At 36.4% G+C, this 23,888-nt stretch overlaps 1 protein-coding gene and 1 long non-coding RNA gene across 9 annotated transcripts in view; one reads left to right on the top strand and one right to left on the bottom strand.

Moving 5' to 3' along the window:
- Nucleotides 1-2,115: 2,115 nt before the first annotated feature.
- The window catches only part of SH3BP5 (SH3 domain binding protein 5), a 174,672-nt gene continuing 152,899 nt past the window's right edge, over nucleotides 2,116-23,888 (bottom strand). For all 8 annotated transcript variants that reach the window (XM_060685855.2, XM_087894218.1, XM_060685856.2 and 5 more), the window contains 6 exons: nucleotides 12,341-12,505; nucleotides 11,349-11,479; nucleotides 9,942-9,984; nucleotides 8,477-8,696; nucleotides 5,017-5,274; nucleotides 2,116-3,723 (listed from right to left, as the gene is read on the bottom strand). In XM_060685855.2, coding sequence (XP_060541838.1) covers nucleotides 3,542-3,723; nucleotides 5,017-5,274; nucleotides 8,477-8,696; nucleotides 9,942-9,984; nucleotides 11,349-11,479; nucleotides 12,341-12,505 — 999 coding nt within the window. In that variant the 3' untranslated portion in view covers nucleotides 2,116-3,541. The remainder of the gene's footprint in view (nucleotides 3,724-5,016; nucleotides 5,275-8,476; nucleotides 8,697-9,941; nucleotides 9,985-11,348; nucleotides 11,480-12,340; nucleotides 12,506-23,888) is intronic.
- Nucleotides 16,475-21,161, top strand: LOC132709544 (uncharacterized). The gene is made up of 2 exons (XR_009620576.2): nucleotides 16,475-16,588; nucleotides 20,815-21,161. It is a non-coding gene; the product is annotated as an uncharacterized LOC132709544 (long non-coding RNA).

Below are 23,888 nucleotides of genomic sequence, written 5' to 3' on the forward strand. Positions count from 1 at the left end.
CTCTTGCTATTATAGCCGATTTCCCCAACACCTTGAGAAATAATGAGTCTTCTACACCATCAACAGTACTTGTTACATGTGTAGAGTTCACAGAGAAATATATTACTGTGTGAATGGTTGGATGGATGGGATTACAGAAAACTAGCCCAGAGCCCATTTTTTCCTCTTTTAATCCCTGGAGTCGGGGTGAAGGAGTGGAGCTGGGCGCTTACTGACCATATGCCCTTCCTGACACCTATGTGGAGTTCACAGCAGATATTTTTTCTGTGTCCTGATAAACATCTGCCGCTACCTAGGATTGAACCCTCAACCTTCCAAGTAGGAGGTGAGCCTCTTTACCTCTTGGCCCTGGTGCTGCTCAAACCGAGAGCCTATTTGGTTTCTTAAATTTATAAAACAGGTGAAACAGATGTAATTCTGTGAAGTAAACTAGATAGCCAAGGTCTTTTTGTTGTATATTTCAATGATAAGTATGCTGGTATATCTGATTAATTATTCTTAGCTTGATTTTATCTATGCAAAAGAATAATATCATTTTTCAGAGCTTTCCCTTGGGCCCTTAAAACCAAAGTAAACTTTCTGTGCATCAGTCTTCTGATTGGACAGAAAGATTAAATCAAACTGTCTCCAATATAAACTTCATTTTAAATCTAAGTTTAGTTAGGAGTGGTCAATATTTTTAAACATTAAAATGAAACACAAGTTTGGTTAGGCAAATTTATTAAGAACCTTGCGTCTCCAATAAAAGAAAGCCTTAAATCTTTGAAGATAGTTGCAAGATAGGACTTCATAGCACAACCAAGCCTTTTCCCTTTCAACAGCCCAAACACCAGCCATGCTCCACCAAGCAAGAGATTTCTTAACAATGAGTGCAGCTTCCTAGAAGTGAACTTTAAACAGATCAGCACTATGGATGTTAAAAGTTGATTAAAGGGAGGGCTCCCACGGCACTTATCAACTTCATGACTGCATGCTCCTTCTGGCTCCTCACGCAAGGCCACAAAGCCATGCTTTTACTCCTTTTCAAAAACTAATTAATGAGATTGTCATTAATTGTGTTATATAGGCAGACCTTGAGTTGTTAAGTCAGTAAACAAATAAAGAACACTATAACTGATTTAAGGATGAATTAGGGCTATTCCACAGAACATCAATTTTCCATGCGTCTCATGAATTGCCTATGAACTTTTGTATGTAAATACATTTTGTCTGCCCAATACACATATAAATGATAACTCTTTATAATGTGCCTATAGTGAGAGTAGGCAACAAAATTTCATTTTTAATGTGTGCCAGTATAAAAAATGACAATAAAGATTATCTTAATATTTCATAGATACATAAAGTAAGATTTAATTGATTTGGACAATAGGAAATAATCGGGGATACTGCAAATCGGTTCTCAGCCTTTCTAATGAAGCTGAGTAACAAATTTAGGGAAAATGCCAGCATCAAAGCCATGCAAATTGTGGGGCAGAATGCTTCATCAACTAGAACAAAACTATTAGTAACCAAGTTTATGAGTCAAGCTCTACATTATTGCTAGCGCCATCAGTCAAACAAACTAGATTTTCAGAGTATGAAAATCTATGAATGGTACAAAAATTGAATAATCTTTTCCCTTACATTTGAACTTAGCCTGCCAACATGATTTACTTATGGACATAGTCATTGAGAAGGCACACTTAAGTCCTACAATTAACTCTTCCCCTGCCCCTTACTAGCTATGTTGTCCTACAGGAAGAAGATCTACCATTTCAGCTATCTGCAACAGAAATTATCTCAAGTGGTTCCATTGAAATAGGGTTACACTACAGAATTTATTGTACTTTTTTGTGCCCTTTCCATTTTATTTGCAGTGCATCAGCTGATAGAGCCATTTTAAAAGTTTTCTACCATAAAACACTTTAGAATGGCTTTATCAGCCAATGTACTGCAAATAAAATGGGAAGGGTACAAAAAAGTACAATACGTTCTGTAGTGTAACCCTACAGGTCTTTATAGCAGATCAGCAAACATAGAAAATAGCCACTTCTCCCTTAACTAGAATGTTGACAATTGCTGGTAATGTGTAAGGGTCAGAATTTACTACAGAAAAATTACTGACTCATAACATTCATGAAACAAAACTGTTTAATTTTGTATCTCATAGTTTTTATAAAGGTAATCCCTAAACTTTGAATTTTATTACAGGTAGTACCTATACACAGACACAGACTTACTACTAACATTTCTAGTTGTCATTTTATTATTACCATTTCAATTGTTCCTTGCAAAGATCCTCAGCCAAAGTATAACCAAAACATATATGGAAAACATATATATATTTGAAGAATGAAGTTGTAAAGATTAAAAATAACCATATTACACATGAAAACAAAAAGGGCAGAGGAGACTTCGTGTGAAATAATCTTTACATTTGTTTTAAGAATATACACATAACATTGACAAAATAAAACAAAATTAAGCCAATTTTTAAAAAATACTGAAAGGGTTATTGCTAATCAGTAATGCTCAAAAAATACGTTCATTAAAGATGACCTAGGCCAATTTTTAGAAATGTTAACTGCTAGTTAACTAGTTTACTAAAGCAACTTTATGCTTTTAAATATTTCTTACTAGCATAAATTCCAATTTCTACTAGCTGTGGCTTACATGCTTCAGCTTCCTTTCCATCTTATTTATATTTTTACGTAAAGAATACTAACTTCTAACTCTTTTTAACTACTCCTGAAATGCTATACTTTATAATGCAGAAATACTAGAAAATGTTCCCCATATCAATGCTATGGCAACTATTCCATTCATGCACATTTCTCTTTTTTAGTTGATGGGATGTGGGAGAATCTTCCTGTCTATGCTTGGTGATTATCATGATTGGTACTTCACAACAAAGTGGTATCCTGCATTAATGTTTTCACTGACCATTTCATTTTGATCATAATATATATAAATCAAAACTACGTCCTATCTCCATCCTCTCCCCATTTAAAAAGCTAAAGGGATCCTGTGCACCAGTATTAACATTTTGATTACCTTTGAGGTATAATGTATCACCACTCATGAATCTATAGCAAGACTGAATTCTTAAATTCTGTTACATGCAGCAGCTTCCTTTGGTAACCCAAACACAATATAAGGTATTTCAATGGGTATGCTGCTAGCATCCTGGAATTTTATGGCATTAAACAGCAGCTCAAATTACAAACAAGATAACAGCTAATCCTCCCAACCTGGCTTTGCTCTGACTGCCAGAATGCCCTAAACGTCACAGAGGATTCATGTTAGCTCTTGCTTCTTCCAAACTATTACAAAATATCTTAAGGGTTGGTATTTCTGTCCTTTACAATTTCTGTCCTGACCAAGATTTCTGTTACATATTTCAATGCACATATTTTAGCCCTCAGCAATTATGTAAGCTTTTATTGTGCAGTTAAGAGTTAAAAATTTGGCACATATTACTTGTTGGCACAAGGTTCTGACAATCAGAAAACATTTGTGTATAAATAAATTAACTCCTCATTAGCCCATGGATGTTACTTCACCCAATTTGTACTATTTGTTTGTCTGCACAAACTCCATCCTTGACTTTCAGGCATTGTAAGGAAAGTTGCTTCAACTGATTGTCCAGCACTGGGCCACTAGAAGAAGAGCTGCTGCCTACACTCTTGTTCTTGTTCACTCTGTCAAGTATCTTGTTCTCAGCTCCTTCTGCCCTGTCTCCTGTAAAAATGAGATGGAAAGATTTTGCAGCTTCGGACTATAAAACAAGGGTAAAATTCCACAATATAATCATAACTTGGGTTGGATTCATATTCAGCTTACAAAGTATGTGTGCCTCTGAATCCAGCACCAAAAGATCTTTAATTAATCATTAAACTTGGAAAATTTGGAATAAACTATAAATCCTATCAATCTTGATTCCACTGTATCCAATGGCCACAAAATCATACATTTTACTACAAGGCTTTAGGTCTGTAGAGATTCTCAGTCATCCAGGTCATAGTTGTCCCAAAGGTGCTTTTTCAGGAGGCAATTGGACTTTCTGATTTTTTCTTTTGAAGATGTTTTGCTTATCATCCAAGAAATTTCTTCAGGTCTGACAGGATAGTGGGGAATGGAAGAATATATACTCCTTGCAGACAGCTGGTCATTTGCATCCTTTTAGTGGGTTGTTGAAGCACTTGGAGGTTTATCTGTGTCCTTAGGATCACGTAAATAGTGCTCCTGGCTCCTGTAGTCTACAATTTTTCCTCTGAAAATCCATTCCTACTCCCACACCATTCAAAGGGTGTTCATCCCAAATTGTATAGCTAAAAGTCTGTATAGCTAAAAGTTTGTAGAGATTCTCAGTCATCCAGGTCATGGTTGTCCTAAAGGTGCATTTTCAGGAGGCAACGAGTGAAAAAAAGCATCTTTGGGTGCTGGATGACTGAGAATCTTTACAGACTTTTAGCTATACAATTTGGGATGAACACCCTTTTAATGGTGTGGGAGTAGGAATGGATTTTCAGAGAAAAATTGCAGACTACAGAAACCAGGAGCACTATTCAGGTGACCCTGAGGAGACAGATAAGCCTCCAAGTCTTCAACTGCCCTCTAAAAGGATACAAATTACCAGCTGTCTGCAAGCAATATAAATTCTTCCATTTCCCATTATCCTGTCAGACCTGAAGAAGCTTCTTGGATGAGAAGTGAAACGTCTTCAAAGAAGAAATAAGCAAATCCAGTTGCCTCCTGAAAAAGCACTTTTGGGACAAGGCTTTATGCTTTTTAGTGCAGATCTGGTTGAGAAGTTGTATGTTACAAAATGCAGGTAAAGTTATCACCTTTCTTCAAAACTTCTAGATCATTTTGTTCCCTTTTCTGACTTTCACTATATCTACAGTATCCTTTTGAAACATGGCAACAAAACAGCATATACTGTTCCCAAAGTTATGTATCTCACATCTGAACTGTTTGTCCTTAGCCATTCCCTGTCTTGTATTGAACTTTGCCTTCATCAATCTAACTTACCTCTTTCAATTTCACATTCAGGAGAGGATGCCCCACTACATTCACTGCGAGGTCCTAATAGAGGAAATGCACCAAATTCAGATAGTGATATAGGGCTAGACAAATCCAAGCTTTTAGGTCGAGTCATTGGAAGAAACTGAGCTGGTATATCAAAAGGGCTTGTTGGACCAGAACTGAAACTAGATAGAGACTGAGTTTCAGAGTCTTCTTCAGACACAAAGCTGCTGCAGTTGTCATCCTCAAATACTTCTGATGCCACTGTGAAAATGTTCAAAAAAATTAATTGGCATTAATTAATTAAAGAATGAACAAGCTTATCTCAATCACAACTAATTGAGCGTAATACAATTCTTAACTTGGATCAAAACAAAACAAAATTCAGCATTATTTTCCTGTTTAGGACTTCTGTTCCCCCATCCCAAACCACTGCAATTAACTATTGTTTATTCTCAGCATTATATTAATGAGTAGTATCCTGTTTCCCCCCCCAATAAAATCTATCCCAAAAATAAGACCTAGCATGTTTTACACATGCACCTAATATAAGCCCCCCCCCCCCCAAAAAAGTCCTACTTAAGAGCCTGCACAGTCGTCTGGCCACCCATTCCATCTGGTCGCTTTCAAAGCCACAGCCACAAGGCGAGGTGGGGCTGGAACTGCCCCACGCACTCCACATGGCTTACCTGAGGGCCCCCGCAGCCAAGCCACCCATGCCCAACCCCTGCCTCACCTTGTGGCTGCGGCACTGGTGCATCGCTTGGTCTCCTACTCCATTGTGGCCACGAGCAAGCAGAAGAAGTGGGCCAGTGGCCACACAGGGTCCTGGATGGAGCTCCAAGAGTCACTGCTGCAAGGCGAGGCAGGTGTTGGGGAGTGGGTGGCCTGGCTGCAGGGACCCTGGGTAAGCCAGTGTGGGGCGCTTGCAGCAGCTGCCTCACAGCAACAGCACTTTTTTAAAAAGCGAACTGTCATAAAAATAAGCTACATTCGCACTCATGTTTATGTCATGTCATTTTGATTGAAAAAGTTCAGTTACAGAATGATAAATATTAAAAGCCTGCCCTTCATTTCATTCATTTTCAAAATATTAGCCATGTCCAGTGTCCCAAGCCAGACTATAATGCCTGTTTTACAGAGAACTCATGGTCTACTAGTTTCTAACCTCATGCCTTTACCACTATAGCAACAAAACTTACTGATATACCAGTTCATAGTGGTTTACGGTCTCCCTAAGCAGTTTACAGAGTCAGCATATTGCCCCCAACAATCTGGGAGCCCTCATTTTACTCACCTCGAAAGGATGGATGGCTGTGTCAACCTTGAGCTGGTCAGGATCAAACACCTAACAGTGGGCAGAATTAGCCTGCAATACTGCATTCTAATCATTGTGCCACTATGGCTCCTATGAAACCAACTCTCGTTTTCATAGATAGATAGTTGTGCTAAATATTTTTAATACCTGTTTTAAACCATTTTGTGTGTTTTTTTTTAAGAAACTTTTTTTTAACAAAGTCAAAATTGAAAATAGATTTGGCAAAATTTTACTATTATTACAACAAAGTTGAGAATGCTGCTTGTCCTATTTTTCATGGTACAATCATCTCTCCTGGGATTTCTAGTTTCCTGATTTGTCCTATTTCTACTAAATCTGAGAAATTCCCATGAGTCCTCCCAAAGGACTTTTATCAGATTCAAAATATGAGAAGCAAGACAGTTGCATAACAGAAAAAGTAAAAACAACACTTTCTCACAACTATCGATTTCAACCACACCTCAAAAAGAAATTTTAAAGTAACATGGAAATGGAAAAATTGTTTGGTAAATTGAAAATCACTTTGGGGATGGAAATTTTAATGGGGACGGATGAAAAACTGATTTAAAAAATATATAATTATTTACTGAACTACAAAGTGGAGGAAGAAATCGTTAAAGAAACAATGATTGCTTGGGCAAAAAATTTCGGTTATAATATAGAATTAGAAAAATCGCAAAAACTTTGGGACAGAAATTATGAATTGACTATGGCCTCAGCATACAAAGAAAATCTCTAAGATGTTTTACAGGTGGCATTTACCACCTGCAAGACTGGCAAAAATGTTCAGCAAACTATCTGCCAAATGCTGGAAAAGCAACCAAACCCCAGGCACCTATTCCCACATGTGGTGGACACAGTGGTGAGTTTCTACCAGTTCGCCCCGGTTCAGGTGAACCAGTAATGGTGGCAATGGGAGGCTCCGCCCACCTGCCTGGATATCATCATGCACACTCACACACACGCACACTCACAGTTCCAAACCGGTAGCTTATGTAAGTGATAGAGCCTTGGTGGCACAGCAGACTAAAGCACTGTTAAGATAACACCAGCTGCCTGCAATTACTGCAAGTTCAAATCTCACCAGGCTCAAGGTTGACTCAGCCTTCCATCCTTTCGAAGGTAGGTAAAATGAGGACCTGGTTTGTGGGGGCAATAAGCTGACTTTGTATAAAAAAGAACACCGCTTGGGAGGGGGGGAAAGCCCTACTAAGCAGGTATATACAAAAGTATGAAGGCTATTGCTTAACGCATTGTAAGCCGCCCTGAGTCTCCGGAAAAGGGCGGCATATAAATCGAACCAATAAATAAATAAATAAATAAGTGGAACCCACTACTGGGTGGACATACGGTAAAGCAAGAAAATATTGGGAGAACACACATAACTGGCTGGAAATGATAACTGAACAAAATATTGAGTTTAAACCAGAAACATGCCTTTTAGGTATACTATCAGAGGATTATGATAAAGTGACCACATATTTAGTGTTACACATACTGACGGCAGCAAGGATTACATATGCTAAATACTGGGAAAATATGAACATTCCACCAGACAAGGTTGTAATTAGAAAAATTTGGGACTGTGCTGAAATGGACAAATTAACTTTAAAAATTAAAGATAAAGAAGATTCAGAATACTATCGGACATGGAATATATGAATGGATAGAGAAAAGAGGTAGAAATTAGAGAAAGTAAGATTATGAATGTTAATATAAGTATTGAAAGTAAAGAGGTATATAACTATAAACATAGTAATTGATAAAAATGTAAATAAGGTAATGTAAGAAGAAACCTAGTTTAAACTTTGGTTATATTGTTATTACTGCTATTATATTATTCCTATTGCTATTAGTTTGTGTGCTAAGATTTACTATCAACTTTCATTGGTTTTGTTCTATTTGTAAATGATGCTCTGACAATACGGTTTTTCAAAAATGTTTATGAGTGAAAATTTACCTGAATAAATAAATAAATAAAGTTACAACGGCACTGGGAAAAAAAGGGGGGAAAATCACTTTAGCACTATATTAATTATAATTGGCTCCTTGACACCTGGTACTTTCTGACCAGCTTTTAGTTGCTGATATATAACCTTTGAAAAAAATAGACATGGCCAAATCTCTATGCCTTTTTCTATTACTTACTGGAAACATTATCTGAATCTAACTTGCATGTTGAAAGGTCTTCTGCTGAAGTACTATTGCCTTCAGCTCCAACACCACATCCTCTGGGCCCCATTGATGAAGCTCGCCGCCTCTCATGAATCTCATCAGAGATCATCTCCAAGTTCTTCAAGGCTGTTTTGTATTCACCCTTTGCCAAAGCCAAATTTGTTTGCAGATCATCCACTATCTTCTTTAATTGCTGATGAAGCAGGTAGAAAGATTTCCTTACTCAAAAGAAAAAGTTTTAAATATCCATATACAATAAATTCCATTACTTTTTCGGTTGAGACAAAAAATATCAATGAAGTCCCACAGATTTCAAGTGAAGAAAGACTTGCATTTCATGCAAGTCCCCTCAGCTTCCCCATAAAACTGTTCCCAAAATAATCAAGCTTTCACAATCAGCAGATTTACAGAGAATTGAACTTTTTTTTCTTACACAATTGTCTGATCATTCAATTTAACATATAGAATGAAGTATTCTAACTTTAAAACAACTCCACCCAATTTTAAGATCCTTCCAACATGTTGGACTTTGATTTCTTTGACTCATCAAGCAAGACAATCCAATAACACATAGGATAATTGATTATGGGAGTCCAACACATAAGGAGGACTAGTTAAAGAAATCATCATGAAAATGTTTTTTTCAAGTTCTGGTGCTACTGGATCAGAGAAAGGTTTGAGTGAAAGCTTATAGCTGAAACCTATCTATCCACAGAGAGAGAGAGTTTGGTGGACACTTGTGGCAGGTGGAGATACTTTTCACCGTGGATATATATTTCTAACATTACCATATAAAAGTCACTACTCCACATATGTGCAGATTTTTTTAGGAAAAATTTTAGGACTATTTTTCGGAAAAATATTTCCGTACTAAAAGGTTACTATTCATTACTCAGAGCAAAACTTCCACCTCAATGAAATATATTGTCTACATTCTCCACACTACAAGGCAAATAGCAATGTTCTTGGGCAGGTGGGGAGGGAGGGAGAAACTAGATTGTCCCCTTTTCTATAGGATCAACTGTCCTATGAGAAGACTTACTACACTTGATTTATTGTTTTAATACATTATAATTAAACTTTGAAAAATCTGGTTCCTATAAAGGTGATATAAAATTAATTAGAAATAAATACTCTAAATGATGGGAATTCTTCCTCAAATTTCAAAAGACAATACCTCCCATTTATATAGAATATTTACATCTATAAAAGTTTCATCATTCTTAAAATGAGACAATCACTACAACAATAAGAAGTGGTGTGAGGGATTTTTTTGTATTGTTTTTTTGGGAGTCAGATGGCTTTAAATAAGAAAAATCAATAACTACCTAGTTGGGTAATGAAATACCTGCAAACAACCAAGCACAGAAATATCAAGGACTCCACAACTCAATCCAGAACTATATTTATCTTCTACATAAAATAAATAAGTACATACCTCTAATTGTACATAATATTTTGCTTTGAGTTCAAAATAAGGCCTATAAGGATGGAACATAATAGCATTATTACTGGTAGAAGAACAATGCACTCCCTTTTAATCCCCAACCAATCAGCCATTTACCGTACTGTTATAAAAAAAACTACCCATTCCACTTCAATATGTGGAATTTGTTTATACAAAATGTACCATAATACTGTGCTAATGAATTTATGTGACACTCCTACCTACCAAAAAAAACTAATAATTTCATTGGGCTTCCGGTTGGGCAATAAATATACCTAAACTTAATCTATATATGACAGCACACAGATTCTCAAATTGCCTAATAGAATAGTGAGAGTAAGAACAATGATGTTGATGAAGATATACAAGGCACTCCACTATCAAGGCAAAGAGGAGTAAAACACTTAAGTTCAGAATATCCAGAAGTGATTCAAATAGACAATGTATTGAACTGTACGAAGGAGGAAGAATACAATTAAGATTTGCAAAATTCTGTTATTATAGCCAATATTAATAAAAGTAGCTTTAGCCTTCTTACAGAGTTGTCTTCTTGATCTAATCTACCTGGTGGGTCTGACAGTAAGGAGTGAAACCTGGAGAATGTTGGAAATTTTCTGCCTCTAACAAGCAAGATCAAGTTCAAATGAAACCTGATCCACTTTGCCCAGTTGCTCAGAACCTTCTAGAGGCATCTCATCCAGAATCTGAAAGCCCTTGGATTAAATTGTTCCATTATTAAAGTCTAGCAGAGACTGAAAAACAATACTGTACTGTAACGGAAAAACTACTAAAATAGTGAGATAGTTTCATTTTATCAGCCTCAAAGAATAATCTTGCTAATATAATTTGACCAAGATCTGTTTTTAAACAATCCTGAAAGGCATTCCAAGCACAAGATAGTAGTAGCTCAAATTGATAAATGAAGCACCAAATATGAGGGCACAGCACGATTCATCAGGTAGGTCTTTTTTACAGTGGCTAAACCATAATGTAGTTTTCCTATGGTTTTTCAGGCAACTTTTAAAACCACGGTTAAACCACAGTTTAAGCCTCATTGATGAAACAAACCAAGGATTAAGACCACTGGTCCAGAGAACTAATAGCTATTAATTCAGATTGACAGAAGATTTTATGAAGCACTCTTTAAGAAAACTTAAAATCCTATCTGGCGATGTCACAGATAAATGATTTGCACTGAATCACACACTATACTGCTGAACTACAATCACATATTTATTTCTGTGACTTGCATTTGTCTTGCATTGGGCATTTGGAAGGAGTCTGTGATTCAAGGCTGCCTTTGACATTTCCCATGGTTTCTCATGGTTCTATTTACATATGTCAGAAAATCACTCGACAATCAGAACATCACTTGATCCCTTGGAGATTTAAACTTACTTGGATTTGTTGATAGCTCTTTTCAGCTTCTTCTCCAACTGTTTCATTTTGCCCATGGCAGCATTGTATTTGGCTGCTGTTTCTCTATGTACAAGTTCACTTCTAGTTTTTGTCTGCTCTGCTTCCATAACCTTTAAAAAGCATTATGAAAATGTTTTTGAGTTTAAGCTACTATATGCAAAGCTTGGTTTGTTTTTAGTAACAATATTCCTCAAATGTTTAAGTAATATCTGGTAAAATAGCACAACCACATAAAAAAGAGGGCTCAGTGGAATCTGAGTTGTAAATATTTCTATAATTTATTAAAGTTAGCAACATGCCATTGGCCACTTGACTATACTTCTATCAGTGTTACAAAAATGCAAAAAATGATAAACTTCCATGTAAATTAAACTCACAGAATCATGGAATCAGTGAATTTGAAGAATGTTTAGATAACTATGTCAAGGTCTTTTTAAAAAGGCAATTATTTTTCTTTTTAACATTAGCCATTTTCCTACTAAAAAAAAGCTACTTTCATTTAATCATAAATAATGCCCAAAGTCTGATTAATATTAAACAATGATTACAAATCAACCCACCTAGCTTTCTGAAAATAATCATAATGCTTGGAAAATGGGGGGGGGGAGAGAAAACCATGCCCAGCAGCAGATGGATGGACTCAGTTTTGGTGGTTACTGATGAAAGACCTGAAGGAATAAGTTATGTGCCTTTAAATCAAAATGTTTATTTGTGCAGTAGCAGGCCCATTGTACATCATTCATGGACAAATTCAGCCTTTTTCTACATGTTACTAACCTATAATTGCTTTACCTGTTTTAGAAGTTAGAAAAATTACACACAAATAGTCTTGCTGCTTTTCTCCTAATATCTATGAATAAACTGTCCCTGAAGTAAGTATTATCTGTAAAATAAGTATCTGTAAAGTATTAATTCTGTGTCCTTGTCTAAAATGCTTAAAAACTTATAGAAAGAGTAGTAATACAATCTACCCGCTGGGTGGCATGATTAAGCATTTCTTGCCATGCAGAATCAAATTGACGTTTATCATCTTCCAGCAGCCTCTGTTCTGCAAGAGAAATGGTTTCCTTAGCAGCCCGTAGCACCTCTGTTGCTCTCTGAAAATCCTGTGTTGCTTTCTGAGCCTCTAGTTGAGCCTGCAATGAAAGATTAAATCAGTCTAGTACTTTAGAAGGAAAGGATAAATAATACCCAATGATTTCTTCTGATTTTCATTTGCTGATCTTAAAATGTCAGTACAATAGATGCTAGTAGTGACTATATCTACTGATTGAAGGATTATATCCTGTTTACATGTAACATTCCCCATCTCATAATATCATTAAACAGATTTGTGTTGATCACTGCTTACTTTAGTGTTGTTGTCTCCAAAAATGTATAACTTATTCTATAGTCTCACTTCAACATCCCCAAAGGACAATTCATGTAGGATATTATAAATTAGGCCTGAACCATCTTCCCTTCACATTTTGATGATGAAGTTCCTTTTCTTCTCTCAAAAAATATAAAAGCAAATCATGGCTATGAATTGCTTGCTCAGTTTTGTTAATGTTTTTTTAAAAATACCCTATATTATAGCATTCAATTTTAAACCACCATTTTGCAACTATAAATGCTAGCTAATTAACCATTTGAGGTTCCATTAGCACAAAAAGACATATACTATTTTTTTCAGTCATGCTCATTTACATAATAAAGTCTTGTTGCTAAGACACCACCCTGAGTGCAGAACACTTATTTTAAAACATGACTTTTCTAATAAATTAAAAGCAGTATCTTCAACTTTTGGAATCCAGATTAGCTTTATTTAAAGCAGAACAAAAAATCAACAAGATTTAAGACATGTATTATTACTGAAATCCAACTTAAGTAATAGCATATAATCTTTAGAGCAGTTAATAATTCCTATTAACTACTCTAATAGCAAAAAATCTGATCCAGTCCTCTATCCTCTAATGCTGAAAGTTGTTTGTAGAAATATACAATCCAAAAATAATCAGATCTTACCACAAATCATCAATTTAATTACTTGGTAATTAAGGAGGTTTTTCATTAATGTAGGAGTGGGGAAATTTTGGCCCTTCAGATGTCAGTAAAATACCCCTTGCTGAGAAGGTCAGTTCCATTGCTAATACATAAATATCCAGTTGTTTTCATCTAATGACCATTCTTATTTTCCTTTGACTTCTCTCTTCTTTGTATCTACTGATAGCATCATCTCTTAATGAAATGTTTCAAACAATAATTGTAACTGACATTTTCTGCCAATCTATATAAATTAATTCAGAGACTTAGTCTCCAACAAATCTCTCTCACACACACATATATGCATATAAGATAAATTGGGAAACACCCTATAATATTATTTGTAATAATACAAGGAAGCATTCCAGAATAATTTGTACCATAACAGAGTTCATTCAGTTCATATAGCCATTTTGCTTTTTTAAAAAAATCCTTAATTGTATAGAAAATGTCTAAAGACAACTTTTCCCACAAACAAAAGTTCATAGGTCATTGATGTAAGAGTTATCACAACTGACAAGAGGCAGAGGCTATTCATTAAAGTTACAAGCAAGAAACCAAGTATTTGCTTATGTGTTAGTAGCCTATTCAATGTACAGCTATTCTTCCAAAGACTTGTGTGTCAAGCACAGAAAATCAGGAGTCCAGTCAGTTCAAATGAATATACCGTATTTTCCGGCGTATAAGACGACTGGGCATATAAGACGACCCCCAACTTTTCCTGTTAAAATATAGGGTTTGGGCTATACTTGCCATATAAGACTGCCCCTCTTCCAATGCACACCAAATAAAAATTAAAAAACATCAACTGGCTCACCTACAATGTAAAAGCAGCTGTGCTAGACCCAAAATGGACCCTGTAACAAGCAGGAACCTCACACAGCCACAAAAAGCCCCCCCAAAAAACTTTCACACTCTAAACACACACAACACAACACAACTGGCTCACCCACAATGTAAAAGCAACTGTGCTAGACCCAAAATGGCCCCTGCAACAAGCAGGAACCTCACACAGCCACAAAAAGTCCAAAAAACCAACTTTCACACTTTACACACACAAAATTCCACATACAGCTTTGTGAGATTTTGTGTGTTTGTGTAGTTGGAGTGAAACACTACAGAAACACACTAAATCTCACAAAGCTGCACAAATATTATTTTATTTTATTTTATTTTTATTTTTATATGAAAGCTAAATTTAAAACTTCCTAAACGGCTTCCTAAATGGCTAGGTCTAAAAAAGAACAACTAAAAAAACCCCAATTGACTATTTTTTTTAAAGCTCCCAAAGGGGAAAAAAACTTACCCAATAGAACAGAGGTCTCCAACCTTGGCAACTTTAAGACTTGTAGACTTCAACTCCCAGAATTCCTCAGCCAGCTTTGCTTTGCTGGCTGAGGAATTCTGGGAGTTGAAGTCCACAACTAACTCCTTGCTTGATTGCAGGCAGGGAGTTGCTTGCTTGCCTGAATAGATTCAAGCAAGCAAAGCAAGGCAAGCGTTGCGATTAGCAGCTGAGGTAAGCAAGCTGGAGGGGGAAAACTTTTTCCCTTTTACATGGCTCTGGCCATCCCAGCTGAGTTGCAGGGAACTCAGCTGGGATGGGATCGACCGTCAGAACTGGGACCCTCAGAGCCATGGTTCTGGCGATCCCAGCTGAGTTGCAGGGAACTCACTGGGATCGTCAGAGCTGGGATCGTCAGAGTAAAAGGTAAAAAACTTTTTTCCTTTTACGTGGTTTCTGGCGATCCCAGCTGAGTTGCAGGGAACTCAGCTGGGATCGCCAGAGCTGGGATCGCCAGAGCTGGGATCGCCAGAGCCATTTAAGGCTCGTCAGAGCCTTTCGGGCTGGTCTGCCTGGTTACAGGAGAACTACACCCGGCGTATAAGACAACCCCCGACTTTTGAGAAGATTTTCATGTGTTAAAAAGTCTGTCTTATACGCCGGAAAATACGGTAGGTTTATTGTATCCTAATGCTCTCTACAAGAATCTGAACTTAAAACTAAGCAAGAATTGAAAAATCAAGTGATTGATTTAGCATGGTGGCCGCACGTGCAAATACAATTAAGGTATGAGAAATATGTAAAAATGTATGGTTTCTATAAAGAACCAACATAATTAGATCAGATGCTATTAGTGATGGATGAAAAATTAATTTAAAAATGTATAGCCATCTATAGAGTATTAAAATGGAAGAAGAACAAGTGAAAGAAACTGATAGTGTGGGCTAAAAACTTTGGATATACTATAGAGCTAGATAAATGGCAGAAACTGTAGGAGAGAAATTACAAATTAACAGTGTCAACTGCCTACAAGGAAAATTTATATAAAATGTTTTATAGGCGGCATTTACCACTGACAAGAATGGCAAAGATGTTTAAAAAGATGTTAGCCAAATGTTGGAAATGCAATCAGATACTGGGTTCGTATTATCATATGTGGTGGACATGTCCAAAGGCAAAAAAAATTGGACAAAAGTACATACATAGTTAAAAAAAATGGTAAAGCAACATACAGAAATATTCTTGTTGGGTATTTTACCAGAAAAGTTCAATAAAAGGAATACATATTTAATTTTACATGTGTTAACAGCAGCGAGAAGTGTGTTTCCACAACAGTGGAAAAATGAAGAAATCCCTACAGATGAAAGTATAATAAAAAAAAATATTTGAACGCAGAGATGGATAGACTAACACTCAGAATAAAGGAGAAGGAAGAAACAATATTTTTTAACATGGGACTCATTTTACCAATGCTTAGTTGACAGAAACAGAAGTTAGAAACTTAAAAGTTTAAGAGAATGATTATATAATGAAGAACTATTAGTATGGATAAGCAAATGCTATTATGTGACTATGATCAATGCTATGAATATTATTATTATTACTATAATTTTTCAAAACATTACCCAGACAACCCACTGTTCATGTAGATATTGAATTTTTATGTTTACTAAAGAAAAATGTATAAATAAAGTATTTTTAAAAAAAGAATCTGAACTACTAACGGTCAAAGCAAATTGGCAATAGATAAGGATCAACAGAATTCAAGGTGGACTTAGATCTCTTGGAGACGAAGGGACTCAAGACTGATAACACATTTAATCCCACTCTCAGGCTCAGCCGGTTCATCTCCTACACTGAGCTTCACATCAGCCAGAAACTTTTCCCAGAAGCTGCAAAAACAGAAAAGGTAAGTTGGGTGCAGCTGGCCCTGGAGCTGGCCCTAGGTGCATGAGTGGCTAAATGGAAAGAAAGTTCAGGGCCTGCAGGCTATAGCTACTTGTGTGTACCCCAGCCAACCTGAATTTCCCTAAGTAGATGAGTGGCTGGGTGAGAAGAAGCTCAAGGCTTGCAAGCTACAGTCACTTCACATGCTGGCCTGAGCAACCCTGGATGGATAAGTGGTGGGATGGGAAGGAAGCCCAAAGCCTGCAAATAAAAAAGCAGGTCTGAAGTCTGCATAATAATAATAATAATTTTATTTCTATACCACCCTTCTCCCGAAGGACTCAGGGCGGTGTACAGCCTATTTAAAAACACAGACAAAATAACAATGTAAAATTTTAAATAATTAAATAAATTGGCTCAGATTTAAAACCCCAAAAAATTTAAATACCCCAATTTAAAACTATTGTGTTGATAGTCCGGCCTGGCGGAACAACAGGGTCTTCAGTGCGCAGCGAAACACCCGGAGGTCGGAGATCTTACGAATTTCCGGGGGCAGTTTGTTCCACAGGGCTGGGGCTCCCACAGAGAAGGCCCTCCCCCTGGGTGTCCCCCTGCATGGACACTCAGGAGCAAAAAACTGAGCACAAGGTGCCTGGGGAGGGAAACCCAGGCCGGCAAGCCTGGGCTTGTGCTAGGCCTCCAAGGGCCTTCCTTACCTCTGAGGCACCTGTGCTCAACTTAATGACAGTGTGGGGGTTGTTAAACAAGGCAATCATGTGGGTGCCCCACTTAATGACCACCACAATTTGTGACCATAATTGGCAGGCTCCATTACAGTTGTAACTCAAGGACTCTGCAGAATACTTCAGAGCTTTTTACTCATATGTATATTCTCAATCATCTCTTATACGAATCCAATTTGCTCCACATGAGATCACAAGGACTAAAAGTTAGCATGATTTATCAATCTGGTGACTACAGGGTAGCAGAGAAATTAGTTATCAACAGCTTTTCACTTCACAGTTCAATCTTTGCTATTAGATTGAATTCATATACAGTACTATAATTTTAAAAATCATTTTTTTAAAAATAGATTTCATGGAAATCAATTAGGTGCATATAGATGTACAAAGATAGTACATTAAATAATTAAAGCCAAATATTAAGATACAAAGATATGAACACAGCAAAATTTTATTCAAATACATTATCCATAAAATTAATCACAAATTTAATCAGTAACATGTAACAATAAACACAAATCCATGTTGCTCATGTTTTATATTGTATTTATAATGCCTTGGTCTTATAAGTTACCAAAAACAAATCTAATTGACACAGACAGATTGTTGAGGAAGTTGAATAAAATTAATAATTTGTTAAAAAACCATTTTAAGAAAATATTTCAACATGAGAAAATCTTGATGCAAATAGAAAAAATCATGCACCTCATGCTATTCGAAATGACAACATCAGAAGTCTCTAGCAGCCACTTGTGAGTCATTTTATTCCAAATAACACAGACCCATATCAGATGTGATTTGTGATGCAAAACAGCTCCTAAATAAGCCTGGGGAGCAGAGCATATTTATGCTGCAATTCTTAGCCAACTTCCCAAGCAATAAGTCATATGACCCAATTACTGATACAAACATTTATCTTTTCCAAATCAAATGATGATCATTCCTCAGAAAATCAACACCTCTTCTCGAATTACTGACTTCCACAATTTAGAGACAGGAAAGTATTTCCCTCCCCTTAGCTATTTTTAACCTGATTTCTGTTCTAGAATTCTACATTGACCTTGAACTGGATTTATATCAAATCACCCAAAGAAGTTCCTCAAACGATTATCAGACATTCACACAAAAGACAAAAATAACAAAAAATCTGAAGGTTCAAGATTAATTAGAATTGATTAATAGAACAATCATTAGGAAAACTAAAATTCAAAATTCACTTTTCAAAAAATACCTATTTTCACTACAGATTTGCAATTTAAACAACAGCAAAAATATATGTCCAAATTTGGTAAAGTAAAAGACTGAAAGTTAAGAACAGGGTCTTGAATGATGCTCATGCCTTACTAAATCTGAAAGGGTACTTTGCAGCCTGTTGTTTAGTTTGGTTGAAAGAAAGGGTGATGCTGAAGGATAGATGTTTATTGGACTTGAAAGGGCATGATTTGATTTGGGTTACATGCAGTGGTGGTATTCAGCTGGTTCGCATCAGTTCAGCAGAACCAATACGTAATTTTTTAGTTCGGCGAACTGGCTCCAAAATGGCCAGACTAGCATGCATTCATGTGCATTCACTGGTTTAACCAGGAATGCACGTGGATTGTGTTAGCTAACCTCTTGATTAGCAGTTCACTGGCACCTACCGAACTTGGCCAAGACCATGCACAGATCATCTCAAAAGTCACAGGGGGGAGGCAGGCTTAGAAGACCGTGGGCTGAAGCGAATACTTCTGTATGAAACATCGTCACCCCATATAACTCATTCCTCACTTCAAAAAAACCAGGCTCTTTTTCCACAGGCCTATATTTACACAGGAAAAAAGAGACTGTGAAGCATGCACACATACACACCCCAACAGCCAAGAACAACTTTCTCCACAACTGGTTTTACCCATGAAATTCCTGCAGCTAGTTCGCCAGAGCGCAGGATTTCCGAATAACTTCACTCTCCAACCCCATGGAAAAAACCACTTCTGGGTCCCAAAAGACTGCCAATTGGCTGATAGCAGAGCATTTAAAAATGAACCGCCACAAGCAGCTGTTGAAGTTAAAAAGGTCTGGTTTTTTGTTTTGGGGTTTTTTTTTGATGGCACGATGAGTTTGAGAGTGGTGAGCGATGCTGGGAGAAAAGCTCATTTAGGACTGGAGTGTGTGGCCAACAAGTAAGGGAGAGGGATGGGGTTTTGCTTTGCTCTTATAGCGAGTCTAACCCTTTTCATAAGGATCCGAATAGTCTGTGTAAGCATAGAGGGGCAACATCTAAAAACACATACCAGACTCCTGATGGAGCAACTGGGAAAACCTTCAGCAACAAATTGGGTCAGTAGAGCCCACAGGCAGAATATGATTGTAGCAGTCTCCACCACCAATTATATAGCCATCATAACAAAGAGCCACTAAGAGGTTGCTTTGTTTCCTAGATTTTTCTAATATTTTAAAATTTGGCAGTGTTCGGCGCGATGCCTTATGCAAAGAGGTCAACTTTGTATAAACTTATTTTTGCCTGTTTGGAATCGCCTATTTAGCTTCGTTGGATAACTGCAGGTTAATTTACCTGTGGTTAAATTGGCAAAGTAGTCTTCAAGATACAGCTATACTGGCTGGCTGGAAGTAAGAAAAATATGCTTAACCTTGGTATATTGTTGCTATGTGGCCTTATCAACGCATTGTCATAAGCTCTTGGGTTACACACAACAGTAATAAAAATATGCTTAGCTTGCTATGTAAATGTAATTACTGTGTTGTGTTGGAATTGGGTGAACTCAGTGCTGAAATTCAATCAAATAAGTATAGAGTTGGTAAAGCTTTGCAAAATAAAAAAACACCAAAATTTGGATTGTTTTAATTATTGCTTTTTAGTTCAATTTTAATTTTAGTGCTTTATTAGAGACTAATGTGAAATGAGTAATAGGCATGCTGAGGAGGATTTTCCTCCTCTAGTAGGCTGCTCGGTTTTGGTAGGGTGCAGTTCTTGTGTAAGATATTATTTTGGCCTTTCATTCAATATAGTAGACAATTATTTAATTGACAAACTATTTGCTAAACTTTATGCTGTCATTTGACTCTCAATCCAAGTTAGTATTGATCCAGATCAGTGCTGGGTTGCCCCCGGTTCAGACTGGTTCGCAAGAACCGGTAGTAAAACTGGCAGGAGGCCTCGCCCACCGCCCTGGATGTCATCATCAGTGACCAGCAATCTGCGCATGCGCAGAAGTTTCTGTGCATGTGCAGAAGCCAGGCGCGCGAGTAATCCCGTTGCGAACCGGTAGTAAAGGTAAGTAGAACCCACCCCTGATCCAGATGTAATCATTATTTGATCATTGTCTAATTTTTAAGCTATTCATTCATTTAGAAGTTGCCTATACATAGAACTAGGTGGCTTATAGTGATAAAATGAGACGGAATAATACTAAATTAAATGTATTGATTAAAAAAATCCCACAATTGCTATTGGCCTAATTATGATTCTTTATAAAAAAGCACTTTTTTACTCTCTTTCTATTAACAGATAAGGTATAATCTTGACCTAGGGATACAAACTGTCTGCCATCAAGAAATCCATCTGGGGCCCTGGTGTTTTGAAAATAAGTGCCTGCAGCACTCTCTTTTAGCTAGGATGTATTGGGAACATGGTCCTGAAGGAGGCAAAGACCCAATATATAGAAGGCCTTATAGCAGGGATCCTCAAATGGCCCGCCAAAGAAATTAATCCTACCTGGCCAACACCATGAGGCTGCCCTACCCACATCACCCGCCAGCCTCTGCCCTTTGGCCAAGCACAGGCCTTACTTTTTTTTTTTTATAAACACTTTATTAAACTATTACATTAAAAACATAAAAAATTATTTCACTCAATAACAACTACTTGTGGTGTTTTTCTTGTGACAATAATTCGTGCATTATTTACAAAAATTAAACTGTGCATATTTACATTCTTATTTTATTTATTTTATTTATTTATTTATTTATTAGATTTATATACCACCCTACTCCCGAAGGACTCAGGGCAGTGAACAGGCACAAAATAAGATACACAGATACAAAAGTTAAAAAACATAATTAAAATCAGATTAAATAATTTAGCCCAAGACAATTAAAAATCCCAATAATTTAAAAACAGATTAAAATTTTGATTTAAAAGAATTTTAAAACAGGGGAGAAAATTAGGCCAGGCTGGCTTGCTGGAATAGGAGAGTCTTAAGAGCACAGCGGAAAGTGCGCAGATCCGGGATCCTCCGTATCTCTATTTTCGTATCTCTATTTTATCTATTATTCTATCTCCATTCTATCCAGTTATACCACTGTTCCCACACATTGTAAAGTACCGATGTCTCTTTATCTTTTAAACTCAGCGTTAATTTGTCCATTTCTGCACAATTCATGATCTTTTGTATGACCAGTTTCTCTGCGGGTGTACATGTCTGTTTCCAACATTGAGCATAGGCAATCCTGGCAGCGATTGATATGTGTAGTACTAGATATTTTGTGCCCTTCACGTATATATATATTTTTTGAAGATCCCCAATAGGAAGAGTTCCGGTTCTAAGTCTAATTGTTCATTAGTAATTTCCTGTAGCTAATCTTTAATTTTTAGCCAATATTTTCGAGCCTCAGGACAGGACCGCCACATATGGTAGTATGTTCCCTCTTTCTTTTTACATTTCCAACATATGGGGCTCATTTTAGGGTACATTTTTGCTAATCTTGAAGGGGGTAAGTGCCACCTGTAGAACATTTTATATGCGTTTTCTTTATATGCTGCTGATTTTGTTAGTTTATGGTTTCTGTTCCATATGTTCTCCCAATCTGATAGTTTTATGTTGTGTTCAATATTTTGACCCCATGCAATCATGCATCCTTTCACTACTTCTTCCTCCAATTCTACTTCCAAAAGGTATTTGTAAATTTTAGTAATATTTTTTTTTTGTCTGGTCCTAATAAAATTTTGTCTAGTTGTTGTGGTTTAAGATATATTCCATAATCTTTTATATCTTGTTTATATCGGTTTTGTAATTGGAGATAAACCCACCAGTCAACTCGTAGCCCTTGTTCTTGGAGGTCCTGTAATGTTTTTAACTTTCCATGGTTATCTAATACGTCTTTATATTTTAACATTTTATTCAAATCTAAATTGTTTGGATGGATCATCGCTTCCATTGTGGATAGCCAAGTTAGGATTTTTATATAGTGTTTCTTTTTAACTTTAATCCAATTATTTATTAGCGAATCTCTAATCAGGTGTCTGTGGAAGTATTGTTGTTTTGTAGGTCCTGTTTCCCACAGAAAGGCATGCCATCCTCTCTGCAGGTCATGATCTTCTATAGCTAGTATTCTTTTATTCTTCAAATTGATCCAATTTTTTAACCAAACTAATGTTGCTGCACTATAGTATAATTCCCAGTTTGGCAATCCAAATCCTCCTCTGCTCTTCGTATCTTGTAGTAATTTCATTTTTATTCTGGGTTTTTTCCCCTGCCAGATAAATTTTGCTATTGTTTTATTGAGGTCATTAAAAAAGGTCTTTTCTAATTTAACTGGGATGGTCTGGAACAAGTATAGAAATTTTGGTGATATAGACATTTGTATGGCTGCTATTCTTCCTAAAAGTGACAGTTGCATGTTAGTCCATAGTTCTAAATCTTTTTTTTTGTTTGTTGTAATAGTTTGTTATATTTATTCTCCTTTATTGATTTGCAATGTGCTGTCAACCATATACCCAAGTATTTAATTTTTCTTGTTGTTTGGAGTCCAAGTGTTCTTCCCAATTCTGTTATTTGTAGTTCTGTTAAATATTTCGCTAGAAGTTTCGTTTTCTGTCTATTGATTTTCAGTCCTGGTACAGCTCCATATCTTTCTAATTCCTTAATTAGTATTTGTCCTTTCTCTACTGGTTTTTCGATAATAAAAGCCAAATCGTCTGCAAATGCTTGCAATTTATATTCTTCATTTCTGGTTTTCAATCCTTTTATTTCTGAATTTTGTCTGATTCGTTCTAGTAATACTTCTAGTGACAGTATGAAGAGCAGAGGAGATAGAGGACAACCCTGTCAAACTCCTTTCTCTATATTTAAAGTTTGGGTGTTTGTGTATACAGCTTTCATAGTATCCCATAAGTTTTGGGTCATTGTATATTGGTTATTATTTTATTTAAAATAAAAATTTAGTTCTTCCTTAATTTTCTTAATCAATTCCTCATCTTTCAATAATTGAGAATCTAGCGTCCATCTTCCCCTTGGTTTATTTTTTACCCTTCCAATTGATTCTGAGTGGGTTGTGGTCTGCCCACGAGTTCGGTAAAATTTCTACTTCTGTCACTTCTTCTGCTAATTCTCCACTTATCCACGCCATGTCAATGCGTGACCATGACTGATAAGGGTTCGAATAGAAAGTAAATGGTCTCTTTTCTGGATTTAATGTTCTCCATATATCTATTAAATTTAATTCTTTAGTCATTTCTACATATATTTTGGGTAGTTCTCTCTTTTTCCCCTTTCTTCTTTCCCCCATTGTAGTCTTTTTGATAATCTGTTATCGCATTATAATCTCCTATGATGTAAATATTTTTTCTTTCTAATTCAATAA

This window comes from Pantherophis guttatus, chromosome 4, assembly GCF_059756535.1.
Source record: "Pantherophis guttatus breed Tessera chromosome 4, ASM5975653v1, whole genome shotgun sequence".
Classification (NCBI taxonomy): Eukaryota; Metazoa; Chordata; class Lepidosauria; order Squamata; family Colubridae; genus Pantherophis; species Pantherophis guttatus.